General features: G+C 43.4%; 1 protein-coding gene across 1 annotated transcript in view; it reads right to left on the bottom strand.

The window, feature by feature from the left end:
- Positions 1 to 14372, bottom strand: part of tnk2b (tyrosine kinase, non-receptor, 2b) — a 110774-nt gene that overhangs the window by 30449 nt on the left and 65953 nt on the right. The window contains exons 3-4 of the mRNA XM_039003664.1: positions 8359 to 8536; positions 4737 to 4807 (exon numbers count right to left, since the gene is read on the bottom strand). Of these exons, the coding sequence (XP_038859592.1) occupies positions 4737 to 4807; positions 8359 to 8521 (234 nt within the window). The 5' untranslated portion in view covers positions 8522 to 8536. The remainder of the gene's footprint in view (positions 1 to 4736; positions 4808 to 8358; positions 8537 to 14372) is intronic.

Here is a 14372-nt window from a genome sequence, read left to right as displayed (position 1 = left end):
TTTGCAATATTTAAACCAAATTGAACACGTTTCATTATTTATTTGAGGCTAAATTGATTTTATTGATGTATTATATTATTGATGTATTATATGTATTATAAGTAAAAATAAGTGTTCATTCAGTATTGTTGTAATTGTCATTATTACAAAAAAATGAAAAATAAATTGGCCGATTAATCAGTATCGGCGTTGAAAAATCATAATCGGTCGACCTCTAGTTGTGAGGTCTGCACAACGCATCACCGGGGGCAAACTACCTGCCCTCCAGGACACCTACACCACCCGATGTCACAGGAAGGCCAAAAAGATCATCAAGGACAACAACCACCCGAGCCACTGCCTGTTCACCCCGCTATCATCCAGAAGGCGAGGTCAGTAAAGGTGCATCAAAGCGGGGACCGAGAGACTGAAAAACAGCTTCTATCTCAAGGCCATCAGACTGTTAAACAGCCATCACTAACATTGAGTGGCTGCTGCCAACATACTGACTCATCTCTAGCCACTTTAATAATGAAAAAATTGGATGTAATAAATGTATCACTAGCGACTTTAAACAATGCCACTTTATATAATGTTTCGATACCTGTCATGAACTGACCGTAGAGAGCGTTTTATGTCTCTATTTTGGTTTGGTCAGGGTGTGATTTGGGTGGGCAGTCTATGTTCTATGATTTTCTATTTCTATGTGTTTGGCCGGGTGTGGTTCTCAATCAGAGGCAGCTGTCTATCGTTGTCTCTGATTGAGAACCATACTTAGGTATCCTTTTCCCACCTGTGTTTTGTGGGTAATTATTTTCCGTATGTGTTTGTGTGCACCTCGGTTGCGTTATGTTCTTTGCTGTTTACCTGTTTGTGTTTTAATTGTTTCGGTTTCACTTTATTAAAAGACGTGGAACTACATCTTTTAATAAAGTGAAACCGAAAAAATTAAAACTACAACTTGGTCGATTTATGACAGGGAGTTTGAGGATAGCGAGCGTGACAATACCCTACATTACTCATCTCATATGTATATACTGTACTCTATACCATCTACTGCATCTTGCCTATGCCGTTCGGCCATCGCTCATCCATATATTTGTATTTACATATTCTTATTAATTCCTTTACACTTGTGTGTATAAGGTAGTTGTTGTGAAATTGGTAGATTACTTGTTAGAAATTACTGCATGGTCGGAACTAGAAGCACAAGCATTTCGCTACACTCGCATTAACATCTGCTAACCATGTGTATGTGATCAATAAAATTTGATTTGATTTCGTTGTACAGTATTCAAAGAAGGAGAGTAACATTGGTTGTCTGTGTGGAGGCGGTAGGACCGCAACACCTAGTTGAGTTGAGATAGCTCAATGACCGTTAGAGTTGAAAGACATGCTATCTGCTGAGGCACTTTGTAAAGGGGAGACACGGGCTTGTGCTGTGTAGAGGGGGACGTGGGCCTGATATTGCCTTCCCTCTTTCCGTCTCCCCCATTTCTGTCTCTGTATCTCGATCCCCCCACCCATCTCCCTCTATCTCGTTTCTCCCTCTCCCCAGCCCCAGTTGTGTGAAGGGTCACTCTTTTCTCTTTTCTCTCTTCACTCTCTCCCCTTCCTCCCTCCCCCCCTGTCAACCAGTGTGTGTGTGCTGTAGCAGGTGTGTCTTGAGGCGAGCCAGGACTCAATTATGTCCAGCGCCCCGCGGTCGGCTCACTTGGCCAGGGGTGCCACAGCAGGGAGGGTGCAGAGTGATCCCTAGTCTGTTATCTTGATATGGGGGGTGGTGTGGGCAGGGGTGTATGCACACACACACACACACACACACACACACACACACACACACAACTAACCTTGTGGGGACACACAATTCAGTCCCATTCAAAATCCTATATTCCCTAACACTAAACCTAACCTTAACCCGTACTCTTACCCTAACCTTAACCTGAAAACCTAACCTTAACTACTAACCCTAACACTAACCCTAGCTCCTAACCCTTAATGTAATTCTAACCCTAACACTAATTCAAACGTTAACCCTAAAACCCCCCTAGAAATAGCATTTGACCTCACGGAGACTAATAAAATGTTCCCAGTTAGTCACATTTCTGTTTGTTTACTATTCTTGTGGAGAATAGTTAAACACGTCCACACACACACTCAAACAATACTGCCACAAACATGAACAAACAGACAATTACTACACACATTAACACAAATACACAAGCGTGCACGCAAGACAAATGGATGAACTCAAAACTCAGACACACATTAGTTAACACAGAATTAACAGACACACATGCACACACAAAATGATATATTCCCCAATAACTCCACGATGGTCCGTTATCTTTATGAGAGGAAGAAGGAAACTTGAAAATTGGCTTAAGAGCAGGCAACAGGCAACATTTTTAAGCCTGGTTCCTCTCTAGGTTTCTTCCTAGGTTCTGGCCTTTCTAGGGAGTTTTTCCTAGCCACCGTACTTCTACACCTGCATTGCTTGCTGTTTTGGGTTTTGGGTTTTAGGCTGGGTTTCTGTACAGCACTGTGACATCAGCTGATGTAAGAAGGGCTTTATAAATTCATTTGATTGAACACTGCATGAATTAGACAGCCGATCGGAAGAGCATCCGTTAGAGCACCCTATTAGTGGGCTCCCCCCCCCCCCCCACCAAGCCTTGGGCTTGGTTAGAGTGGAGGCAGGGGCTGAAGTCTTAGGTAGCAGGGAGGTGTCAGTGAGTAGGAACGAATCCTCAGTATCTAAAGCTGGAGTTGGACATTACTGGCTGAGGGGATTTTTACAGCTCCACATGTCTGTGGTGTGTGTATCAATGAGTCTTCTTCAGTGTGTGCGTGTTTGTCTCGGTGGTGAGTCTGGTGTTCTAAATAGGGGACGGGACAGTTTTTTTTAAATAGTGAAGATGGAAGACCAGCACACAACCCTAAACTGTAACCACACACACACACAGCTAGCCATACATACAAACGAACACTCCGAGCTCCCACACACACACACACACACACAAACACAGTCAGTGGCTGAGGAGGCAGATTATTTGGACGGGTGGTTGGTGCCAGAAGCGGAAACAAACACGTGTAATTTTAGAAAGCTATCATCTCCTCAGCCTGGCTGCATTCTGGCTGGAGCGGCCAACACTGCAGTCTGCATCCCAGAGGCCTGCAGCTCCGTACTACTAGACCTCAGAGGGTGACATGGCAGTGAGTAAGTGTGTGTGTGTGTGTGTGTGTGTGTGTGTGTGTGTGTGTGTGTGTGTGTGTGTGTGTGTGTGTGTGTGTGTGTGTGTGTGTGTGTGGTTATTCAGCAGAGAGTTTGGGGTACAGTTCAGAGTTATACAAGCCGACTCAGGGGTCATATGCAAACTCAATTGACAGCGATAGAGTCAGCCAAGCTGTGTGTGTGCATGCATGTGTATGTGTGCACTGTAAGTGTGTGAGCATACTAGAGTCTGTCCGTCTCTATGCGTTCTGTGTACACTGAGTGTACAACACATTAAGAACACGTGCTCTTTCCAAGACATAGAATGACCGTGTGAATCCATGTGAAAGCTATGATCCCTTAGTGATGTCACGTGTTAAATCCGCTTCAATCAGTGTAGATGAAGGGGAGGAGACAGGTTAAAAGAAGGATTTTTAAGCATTGAGACAATTGAGACATGGATTGTGTATGTGTGCCCTTCAAAAGATTTAAGTGCCTCGGATATGGTATCCTCTGACACCGCCTGGTATATAGGTCCTGGATGGCAGGAAGCTTGGCCCCAGTGATGTACTGGGCCGTACGTACTACCCTCTGTCACACCTTACGGTCGGATGTCGAGCAGTTACCATACCAGGTGGTGATGCAACCGGTCAGGATGCTCTGGATGGTGCAGCTGTATAACTTTGAGGATCCCATGCCAAATCTTTTTAGTCTCCTGAGGGGGAAATGGTGTTGTCATGCCCTCATCACTAGTGTCTTGGTGTGTTTGGACCATGATAGTTTGTTGGTGATGTGGACACCAAGGAACTTGAAACTCCCGACCCGCTCCACTACAGCCCTGTCGGTGTGAATGCGGGCATATTCGGCCCTCCTTTTCCTGTGGTACACAATCAGCTCCTTTGTCCTGCTCACATTTAGGGAGAGGTTGTTGTCCTGGCAAAACACTACCAGGTCTCCAACCTCCTCCCTATAGGCTGTCTAATCGTTGTCGGTGATCAGGCCTACCATTGTCGTGTCGTCAGAAAACTTAAATGGTGGTGTTGGCGTCGTGCTTGGCCACGCAGTCGTGGGTGAACAGGGAGTACAGGAGGTGACTAAGCACGCACAGCTGAGGGGCCCCCCATGTTGAGGATCAGCGTGACACTTTAAAGACACTTTGTTGGTGTTTCCTTTATTTTGGCAGTTACCTGTACATGTGCACGCTCACACAAATGAATCTGACATCTAACCTCCCCATACAACTCCATTGTATACACAACTGCTCAGCTCAATTGAACTCCGTATGTAAAACCAAGCTATGGGAACAGTGAATTCAGACCAAAGGTAACACGTACTAATGTCCACAAGGAACAGAGATTGACAATGTGCGACAGGATGGATCAAGACACCGTATGAGCAGACGAACATATACACACGATCACATGTTAATATGTTAGGGTCATTGTGCATGTGCGAGACAGATAGTTTGTACTGTAGAGTGAGTGTACTGTATGTATTATATTCATATGTAGGGTATCTGCATGTATGCGTTTGTGTACTGTACCTTGCTCATCCAGGACTTCCGCTTGCACATGGCTTTCCTCCTCTTGACCGCCTCCCACAGCCGTCTCTGCCCTGTAGCGACACCCACGACAGAGAGAGGGGGAGAGCGAGAAGGATAATGTCACTGACTATGTAGACCAAGAATCAGAAACTACTTCTTCCAAACTACAGTGATATCACTATGGCATGTGATAGTGATAGTCATATTCAATTCATCATCATTAATTAATGTATGGGAAGCAGAGTGTTGTAAACCAAACATTGAGTCGCTTACATAACAATCAGTGTTATACTAATGCTAAACTCTCCGGACCTGTTCATATGGGAATATCCTATTCTATGCTGAACAAAAATATAAACGCAACTGGTCAAGTGTTGGTCACCATGTTTCATGAGCTGAAATAAAAGATCCCAGAAATTTTCCAGACAAATAAAAAGCTAATTTCTCTCATATTGTGTCTACAAATTTGTTTACATCCCTGTTAGTGAGCATTTCTCCTTTGCCAAGATAATCTATCCACCTGATAGGTTTGGCATATCAAGAAGCTGATTAAACAGCATGATCATTACCCAGGTGCATCTTGTGCTAGGGACAATAAAAGGCAACTTGAAAATGTGCAGTTTTGTCACAACACAATGCCACAGATGTCTCAAGTTTTGAGGGAGCGTGCAATTGGCATGCTGACTGCAGGAATGTCCACCAGAGCTGTTGCCAGAGAATGTAAAGTTAATTTCTCTACCATAAGCCGCCTCCAAAATCGTTTTAGAGAATTTGGCAGTAAGTCCAACCAGCCTCACAACCGCAGACCATGTTTTACCACACCAGCCCAGGACCTCCACATCCAGCTTCTTCACCTGCGGGATGATCTGAGACCAGCCACCCGGACAGCTGATGAAACTGAGGAGTATTTCTGTCTGTAATAAAACCCTTTTGTGGGGGAAAACGGATTGGCTGGACCTGGCTCCCAAGTGGGTGGAACTATGACTGTGCCCCTGCCCATTCATGTGAAATCCATAAATTAGGGCCTAATTAATTAATTTTTATTGACTGATTTCCTTATATGAATTGTATCTTAGTAAAATAATTTAAATTGTTGCATGTTGCGTTTATACTTCATGGTCGGCAAACCCTCTTCCTGGAAAGCTACTGACAATGCACGCTTTTGCTCCAACACTGTTGTGCTGTAACTCCTTCAATTCAATCAAGGTCCTGGTGAGCAGCTAATTAGTAGAATCAGGCAAGATTAGGGTTGTCGCAAAAGCTTCCAGAAGGGGTAGCCCTCTCGGAGAGTTGCGCACCATTGCTGTACTTGATACGTAAGAAAAGCATCCCCTGGGACTGCACTGTTCTGTACTGTTCAGTCCCTCCAGGATTCCACAGCGTTTTTGTGATAGAACCGGGCAAAACTGCTCGGTTTAGATGCAGCACTTCTGACATTTTGCATAGCAATTTGAGATGATTTTCTTCAAGTTATGGGGAAAAGTTTTGTTGACGTGTGGCTCGATTGAACCATTTTATGCAGTGAAAGTGCTGTGATTGGTTACAATTTGTGTAGTGCAGTGATCAAAGTATTATTTGGTAATATTATTAAATACATTTGATTGATTGGGTATGTTTTCTAAGTGGTATCCTAGTATGGATATTGGAATTTAGCCAACATACACTCTATACTAAACACCCTTGACTCCAATGCTTCCCACAGTGAAGTTGGTCAGATGTCCTTAGAGTGGTGGACCAATCTTGATAAACATGGGAAACTGTTGAGTGTGAAAAACCCAGCAGCTTTGCAGTTCTTGACACAAACCAGTGTGCCTGGCACCTACTACCATACCCCGTTCAAAGGCACTTAAATATTTTGTCTTACCCATTCACCCTGAATGGAACACATAGTTTAGTATAGAGTGTATGTTGGCTACATTCCAATGGGGTGGCAGGTAGCCTAGTGGTTAGAGCGTTGGACTAGTAACTGGAAGGTTGCAAGATCGATTCCCAGAGCTGACAAGGTAAAAATCTGTCATTTTGCCTTTGAACAAGGCAGTTAACCCACTGTTCCTAGGCCATCATTGAAAATAAGAATTTGTTCTTAACTGACTTGCCTAGTTAAATAAAAGGTAAAAGAATAAAAAATAAATACATCCATGTGTCAATTGTCTCAAGGCTTAAAATTCCTTCTTTAACCTGACATCAATTTAACAAGTGACATCAATAGGTTACTGTGTCACGTTCCTGACCTTATTTCCTTTGTTCAGTATTGTTTAGTTGGTCAGGACGTGAGCTGGGTGGGTATTCTATGTTATGTGTTTCTATGTTTGGTTTAGGGTTGTTTCTAGCCTGATATGGTTCTCAATCAGGGGCAGGTGTTTTACGTTTCCTCTGATTGGGAATCATATTTAGGTAGGCTGTTCTCACTGTTTGTTTGTGGGTGATTTGTTTCACCACACGGTACTGTTTCGTTTCGTTCGTTCGTTTGTTCCTACCTGTTCGTGCGTTCATGTTTTATGTGTTCTCAAGTTCAGGTCTGTTAACGTCGTTTATTATTTTGTAGTTTGTTCAAGTGTTTTTTTCGTCTTCGTTATTATTATTACAATTATTATGTATTCAACCCACGCTGCGTTTTGGTCCGATCCTTGCTCCTCTTCAGACGAGGAGTTAGACGAGCGTTACATACTGTTGTATCAACATGTTTTGACCATGACAGTTTACAATCCAGGATTGCTCAATTTCCACATTATTGGTATGTCCACAGTGAACAGTTTACTTGAGGTTAAGTGAATGATTTGTCCCAAATACAATGCTTTCAGTTTTTGAAATATTTAGCTCTAACTTATTCCTCGCCACCCATTCTGAAACACTCTTTGTTAAGTGTTGCAGTGAATGACATCGCGGTAGTAGCTGATATTTTGTATACTCAGTGTATATGAGTGATTTACATTTTTTTTTTAAAGAATCAACTCACAGGTTGCAACTCTGAGCTCACCTACAGACAATGTAAATGAAAGGAATGAAAACCAGAAAAAAAGAGAGAAAAATGAGAACAATGGAAATCCGAGTGAGTAGAGAGGCATTGAGAGGGTGGCTTAAAGAGTGACGAATGGAAAAGGAAGACTACTTTTTTCACTCTCCCACTAATGTGCTTAAGGACGCACGCCCGTGTTAGAACGGCTTAGGGGAAATTACATTTGAAGGGTTTAATTACCGGTTAAATGTGAATTATGAAAAGATATTAAGGGCATTCGTGTTGGAAAGAAAATATCTGCTGTTTTGTACACTGCTGCTACTCACTGTTCATTATCTATGCACAGTCACTTCACCCCTACATACATGTAGAAATTACCTCAACTAACCTGTACCCCCGCACAGACTCGGTACCAGTACCCCCTGTATATAGCCTCGTTATTGTTATGTTATTGTGTTACTTTTTATAATGTTTATTCTTTACTTTAGTTTATTTGGTAAATCTTTTCTTAACTCTTCTTGAACTGCAATGTTGGTTAAAGGCTTGTAAGTAAGCATTTCATGTTAAGGTCTACACTTGTTGTATTCGGCGCATGTGACAAATAAAGTTTGATTTGATTTGAAAGGTGGCTGCACACACACACTCCACCTCCACTATAAAACTCACCGGGCCGCCCCATGCCGATCTTCTCCAGGTCCTCGTTCTTGACGTAGTCAAAGTGGGAGAGTCGCGTCACGTTGAGGTCGTCGCGGATACGCAGGAAGTATTGCTGCAGCTGCACCTCCATCAGCAGCTCCAGGAGCCATTCTGTGCCCTCCTCCGACTGCATATTACTGCCCAGCTTCTGGATAACACACAGAGAAATGCAGGAGAAACTGGGTTTAAACATTGAGCCATTATGTGCTCTCCTCGCACGCATGCACACATTACCTGTACAAAAAAAACACACACTCAAAACTAACTGAAAAACCAGAAGACTACACAACCTCTTCACAGTCAGACACAGACACAGCAATTTACCACACCAGTCCCCCCCCCCAAGAATACACTAGCACTGTCATGGATTGGTAGACAGACACATCAGTACACAGACACAGGAAAAGAAAACGTGCATCTGGAGTCCAGATCATACACAACAGGCTTCACGTACCCTACTGCGCAACGCTCATCAGATCGTACCACGATGTACTGTAGGCCTGCCAGATGACATCCCTCAAAAGTCCCAGTCAATCTATCCAAACAGACAATCTATGCAGATAACCAATCAATCCAAACAAATGATGCCCTTTTCCTCATTCTCAAACATACCTTGCGTAGAATATATAGAGCTGTATATAGAGCTGTATGCTCTTGGTTGATAGCCTACACATCGACTACTGTGCTGAGTTGTTTATGTGGCGAAAGCGGTCAACTGAAACTGACAAACAAATGTCATCAGGATACCAAGAGTTGTTTTGACTTCTATCAAACATGTCCGGATGCTCTCCTCTCTATTTGACTCGGAGCGTTTGTCGGATATCAGGTGCTTTCAATTATCCACCTATCTAGTCCTGATAGAGATCAAGCGGGAGAGAAAAAAAAAGGAGACAGACAGACAGACAGACAGACAGACAGACAGACAGACAGACAGACAGACAGACAGACAGACAGACAGACAGAAGCTCGGAAACGATAGTGAGGGGGAAAAAGAGAGATGGAAATGTTTTATATGATTGGCTGCTGCATTTTTCTATTGGCGGAAGAGCAGCAATGACTAGTACCTCAGATACGGGGCTCCTCTTTCGCAAGAGGGTTTTGTCTAGAAGGGATACAACTTTGGTCAAAATTGACTTTTCGTAGCAGGTTTAAGATAACCTCATTCTCCTAACCTGCTGCGTTAAGGTTAGGAGAATGAGGTTAAGGTTAGGAAAAGGGTTAGGCTTAGCTAAAATTGAGAAAATAAATAAATAAATAAATATTTTTTTAAATCAGCTTTTGACAAAAGCTGTATCCCATCTAGACATGACCCCATAAGAAGACAAGGGGTCACCTGAGTGTCAGGAAGTCTTTAAGTCCCTCAGTAAGTCCCTCAGTGAGTGCCTCAGTGAGTGCCTCAGTGAGTGCCTCATAAGTGTGGTGTGTGTGTGTGTAGTCTACTGCAGAAAAACCGACATCATGCTACAGTAGCTCCTGTGCTATGCTGTTTAAACTTCTAATGCTATGTGAAAAGCCTGGAAGTTTCCTCAATGACAAGTTGACAACTCCGTGATGTCACACGCATTGTTAGCATCTGATTGGTTTCCCAAAAACTGTTGTACTGAAACGGATCTATAAAATTGCAACATCACAACAATGCTCACGAGCATACATGAAACCAACTTCCCTAGCTTTGCAGTTAAGATCTTCAAAACGAACCCAAAAAAGTTAGACATTGCAAAATGATATGATGTGACCCAGGTTTTTAAGTTGTATGTCATTTAGGTCAGAGGACTCAATCAGCCTTTTGTGACTGATGGGATTCCGGTATTGACCAAGGCAGGGTCATAGGTTAAGGAGCAAAGGGGGTCATGGCTTCCTCTTTCCCAGTTCAACTGTTAATGGGTTTGGGTTGGAGACTGGAGTGTCACTTCTTTTAGTTTCATAGTTAAAATGAGTCTACGATTAGTCAGTCAAGCAGACAGTAAAGTACAATCTCAACTCATAATTTTTGCAGACACACACCTGATAGCGCACCCACACTTATGCACCCATGTACACACACAGGTCTTTATGACCAAGTCCAAAAACCTTTCACTAACTAGCAAGACATAGACACATAGCGTATCACTCAAATGAGTGACATGAGAAGAGCTGACTTCTATTTTGATTAAAACGTGTTTCAAAATGGTTACAGCAGATGTTTGCATCCTGATACGAATCCACTACAAGCACATACAACTAGGTTACATGCAGTAATATTCCTGTCTCAATATTCCAAGCAGCACTTTGGAATTTCACACCTCTTAGTGGTCTGGCAACTGGGCTTTATCCACTTCGACAACCCCCAAGTAGAAAGTAGTGGGCTCAACTGACTCACCCATGCTCAGGCTAAAGGTTATCCGTCTCATTTAAGGGGAAACACTCAACTTTAAATGTAGCGAATTCGTGAAACAAATGACCACAGCCCCAAATAGCTTTTTGGCTTAATTCCACTCATTAAAAAAAATGGCCTCATGCAGTAGGTTAAGGTCAGTCGTCTACTGAACTAGCATTGCAGCAATAGTGCAAAACAGCTGAGCTGCAAGCTTTTGTTCCAGCTCAGCGCAGAGCTGATTTGATACCTTCATTCGCTGAAAATCAGGTGTTTGAAGAAAAGCCACTCTGCTAAGCTGTATTGTGGGAAAACGGAAAAAGAAACGGATGAGAATTGCTCTACAAGGTACTTTATTCATGCATTACCTTCTGTAGATCTTCATTTTGGTCGCGATGCTGAAACTTCCCTGCTTAGCTGTTGCAACCAGAAGTGTCACCACTCGTGGCAGTGCCTAAGACGTGAGTCGACATCCCCTGCCTGGCAGCCAGGCTTGTCAGAGCCGATACCAACAGAGGTTAAATGTCGGCCTTGAAACGTTTAAACAACCTCAGCATCTGTCCAGTCCAACACGAGAACAAGCAGGAGTCTTTTTCACGGCGTCAGGGAATAGAAAGAACTAGTAGGCCTAATCATTTTATAATGTCATTCACAGTGCTTTAAAAAGTGTCATAGACTACAGAGGTGGTATTCTATATATACGTTGCATCTAACAAGTTCAAGCAAGAATGCATGACTCGAGATATTTTGATGTGCAACCTAATCCAGTGATTGTCATGAATTTTGGGTTGGCAATTAGGCTTTTGTTATATTTTACTGTTAAAAATAGGACTACAGACTTTTGTTCAATCAAGATTAATTTCCCTAGATCTTTATCATAGGCTAATTTATTTGGGGCTAATTCACCACCCGAGTAAGCGGAAACTCAAAACACACTAGCTAGATTGCATGCTAAATGTAATACCCACTGGTATAAGCTATGTATTAATCTAACAGTAAATGTAATGTCCTAAAAAGAAACTTTGCAGTCGTAGCATACTACCCAATGAGGCCCATACACTCGCAATGGCCAACGTGCATTTTGCATGCTCCGTATCTCAAAGCCATATCATATTGATTGGATGTAAAATAGGTGCTATAGAACTCAAAGGTATACCTACAGCACGCTGAGAACCTCTTCTCTTCAATGGTGACAAATATTACACAAGATAGTTGTATTTTCCCACTATTGGATTTTGAAATGTTCTACAAATCAGGACACTTTTTTTTTTCTCCCGGAGCGCAATGGGAGAGGCAGTGAGAGCAGGTCGCTCATCACAGCAGCAGGCCCCAGCGAAACAGGCACAGCATCTGACTCAGGACAGACACTTTCATTACATGAATCATGAGGATAATGCACTTTACTATTTGACCAAATCATGTTATTAGCCTCCTACAAATAGGACGCTTAGAGTGAGGTGACTATGTAGAATGTGCAGCTCGAACCAATCGCAAGTCGCACAGTCAAGTCAAAGGGTCGCAAAATGCCACTAAATTGTATCAGTCTTGTGCCCTGGTAGTAAGTTTCCACTGACCTTTTTGGAGCAAGGCAGTTGGCGGTAGAAAGAGAAATATTGACGTTGTGTACACGGATTTGGCGCTTAGGAGGCACGAGGGGCGGAAGCTGGATGCGGTGTTCCGCTGCTAGGTGTCACTTGTCACGGGGCGGTGGGGAATGCTGGCCAACAGAAAAGGCTGCATCTCAATGGTCTAAAGTGGCTTTCTCTGCTCGTCTCCTTCCCTTGACCTGCAGTGTCTGGTCTGAAAAAAACTGGTCAGGTCTCTGTCACCTTTCTGTCATCTGCACCTTCTGGTCTGAAACAATTGGATAGGAAGTGCAGTATAATGACAAATCCACCACAAGTTTTCAGAATGCTGTCTCTTCCTTGAGGATTGAGCTCACTAACTTTCACCTCCAAGTGGAGGGAGAAAGGAGGGAGGGTTTGGAGTAATGGAATGGGGTTGGAAGAGCTACAAGAAGTCCCTGGTGAAAAATGCTTCTGGCCAGAACTCATTCCCCCAGTCGGAATGAAGAAATACAAAAGGTCCTGGACTGCTCTCAAGACATGCTGCGCAAAACCCCTCCCTGTAGTCTCCACAAGTCAGCCCAGAGGTATTTGTCTCAGTGTTCCTGAGTCAAAATGAGTCAGGCAACAAAAAGAGACAGAGCCAGGCAAAAGCAAGCAGTGCTTTCCTCAACTGGATCTGTGGATGCCTACTCCGACCACTTGTAACGTTAGCCTTAAAGTCAGAGCGTCTCAAGAATGAATCGAGACATGGAGACTGTTTTAGGATGTCTAGACTTGTACACTACATACCCAAAAGTATGTGGACACCCGCTCTTCAAAACATTGCATTCCAACATCATGGGCATTGGTGCTATAACAGCCTTCACTCTTCTGGGAAGGCTTTCTACTAGATGTTGGAACAATGCTGCGGGGACTTGCTTCCATTCAGCCACAAGAGCATTGGTGAGGTCGGGAACTGATGTTGGAAGATTAGGCCTGGCTCGCGGGGTGGGGTTGAGTTCAGGGCTCTGTGCAGGCCAGTCATGTTCTTCCACACCGATTTTGACAAACCATTTCTGTATGGACCTCACTTTGTGCATGGGGACATTGTCATTCTGAAACAGGAAAGGGCCTTCCCCAAACTGTTGCCACAAAGTTGGAAGCACATACTCGTCTAGAATGTCATTGTATGCTGTAGCGTTAAGATTTCCCTTCACTGGAACTAAGGGGCCTAGACGGAACCATGAAAAACAGCCCCAGACCATTATTCCTCCTCCACCAAACTTTACAGTTGACACTATGTATTCGGGCAGGTAGCCAAACCCAGATTCGTCCGTCAGATGGTGAAGCAACGGGTGTGGCTGAAATAGCCGAATCAACTAATTTGAATTGTGTCCCCATACCTATCTATATATAGGGTATTCATTAGCGTGTTTAGTAGAATACATTTAGTGGGTAGACTGTGTTAGTATGTCGTCCTAAGCTCAAGAAGAGCAAGCACAGCTGTTGTGGTGAGGTTTGGTCAAGCCAGAGAAAATGATTAAGCAAGTTTTTTTAAATGGGCAAATGGGCCTCATCATTGCAGTTCATAACTGGGAGAAGGCATTTAGCATTGGCCTCGCAATGTGAAACAATGACAGTCATGTGGCAGGGCTTTGACATTTGGCAAAGTGAAGCAATGTTGTCCGTCCCAGAGTGTCTCTGTTGCATCGAAAATACCCAGCTGCAGAAGTTACTTCAGTTTTCATTGGCAATAAACAAATCCAGGTGTGTGACCATCTTTGGGTCAGGGATTTATGCAATCCAAGCTAATTTACATTTTGGCCCGGGGCAGTATATCAAATTAATTTTGCGCAATATTCCAAACGCCTGTATTGCAAGAATCAAGTTTTTTTCTTATTTTTAGTTTTTATGAGCTTATATGTCCGCTTGTTCTCATGTTGACTTTTTGGTCGTCTCCTTCACTCCTCCTTTTCTGTGTATCTTCCCACTTGCACACAGATACCAAACCCCTCCCCCTGCCACTCAGAGCAACAAAGATTTAAGATCACTTCTTCCTCTCTGACAACAAGCAGCTTCAACTC

This window comes from Salvelinus namaycush, chromosome 11 (genome assembly GCF_016432855.1).
Source record: "Salvelinus namaycush isolate Seneca chromosome 11, SaNama_1.0, whole genome shotgun sequence".
NCBI lineage: Eukaryota > Metazoa > Chordata > Actinopteri > Salmoniformes > Salmonidae > Salvelinus > Salvelinus namaycush.
Note: the sequence above shows the minus strand (reverse complement) of the source record. Positions and strands in the feature narration are given on the sequence as shown.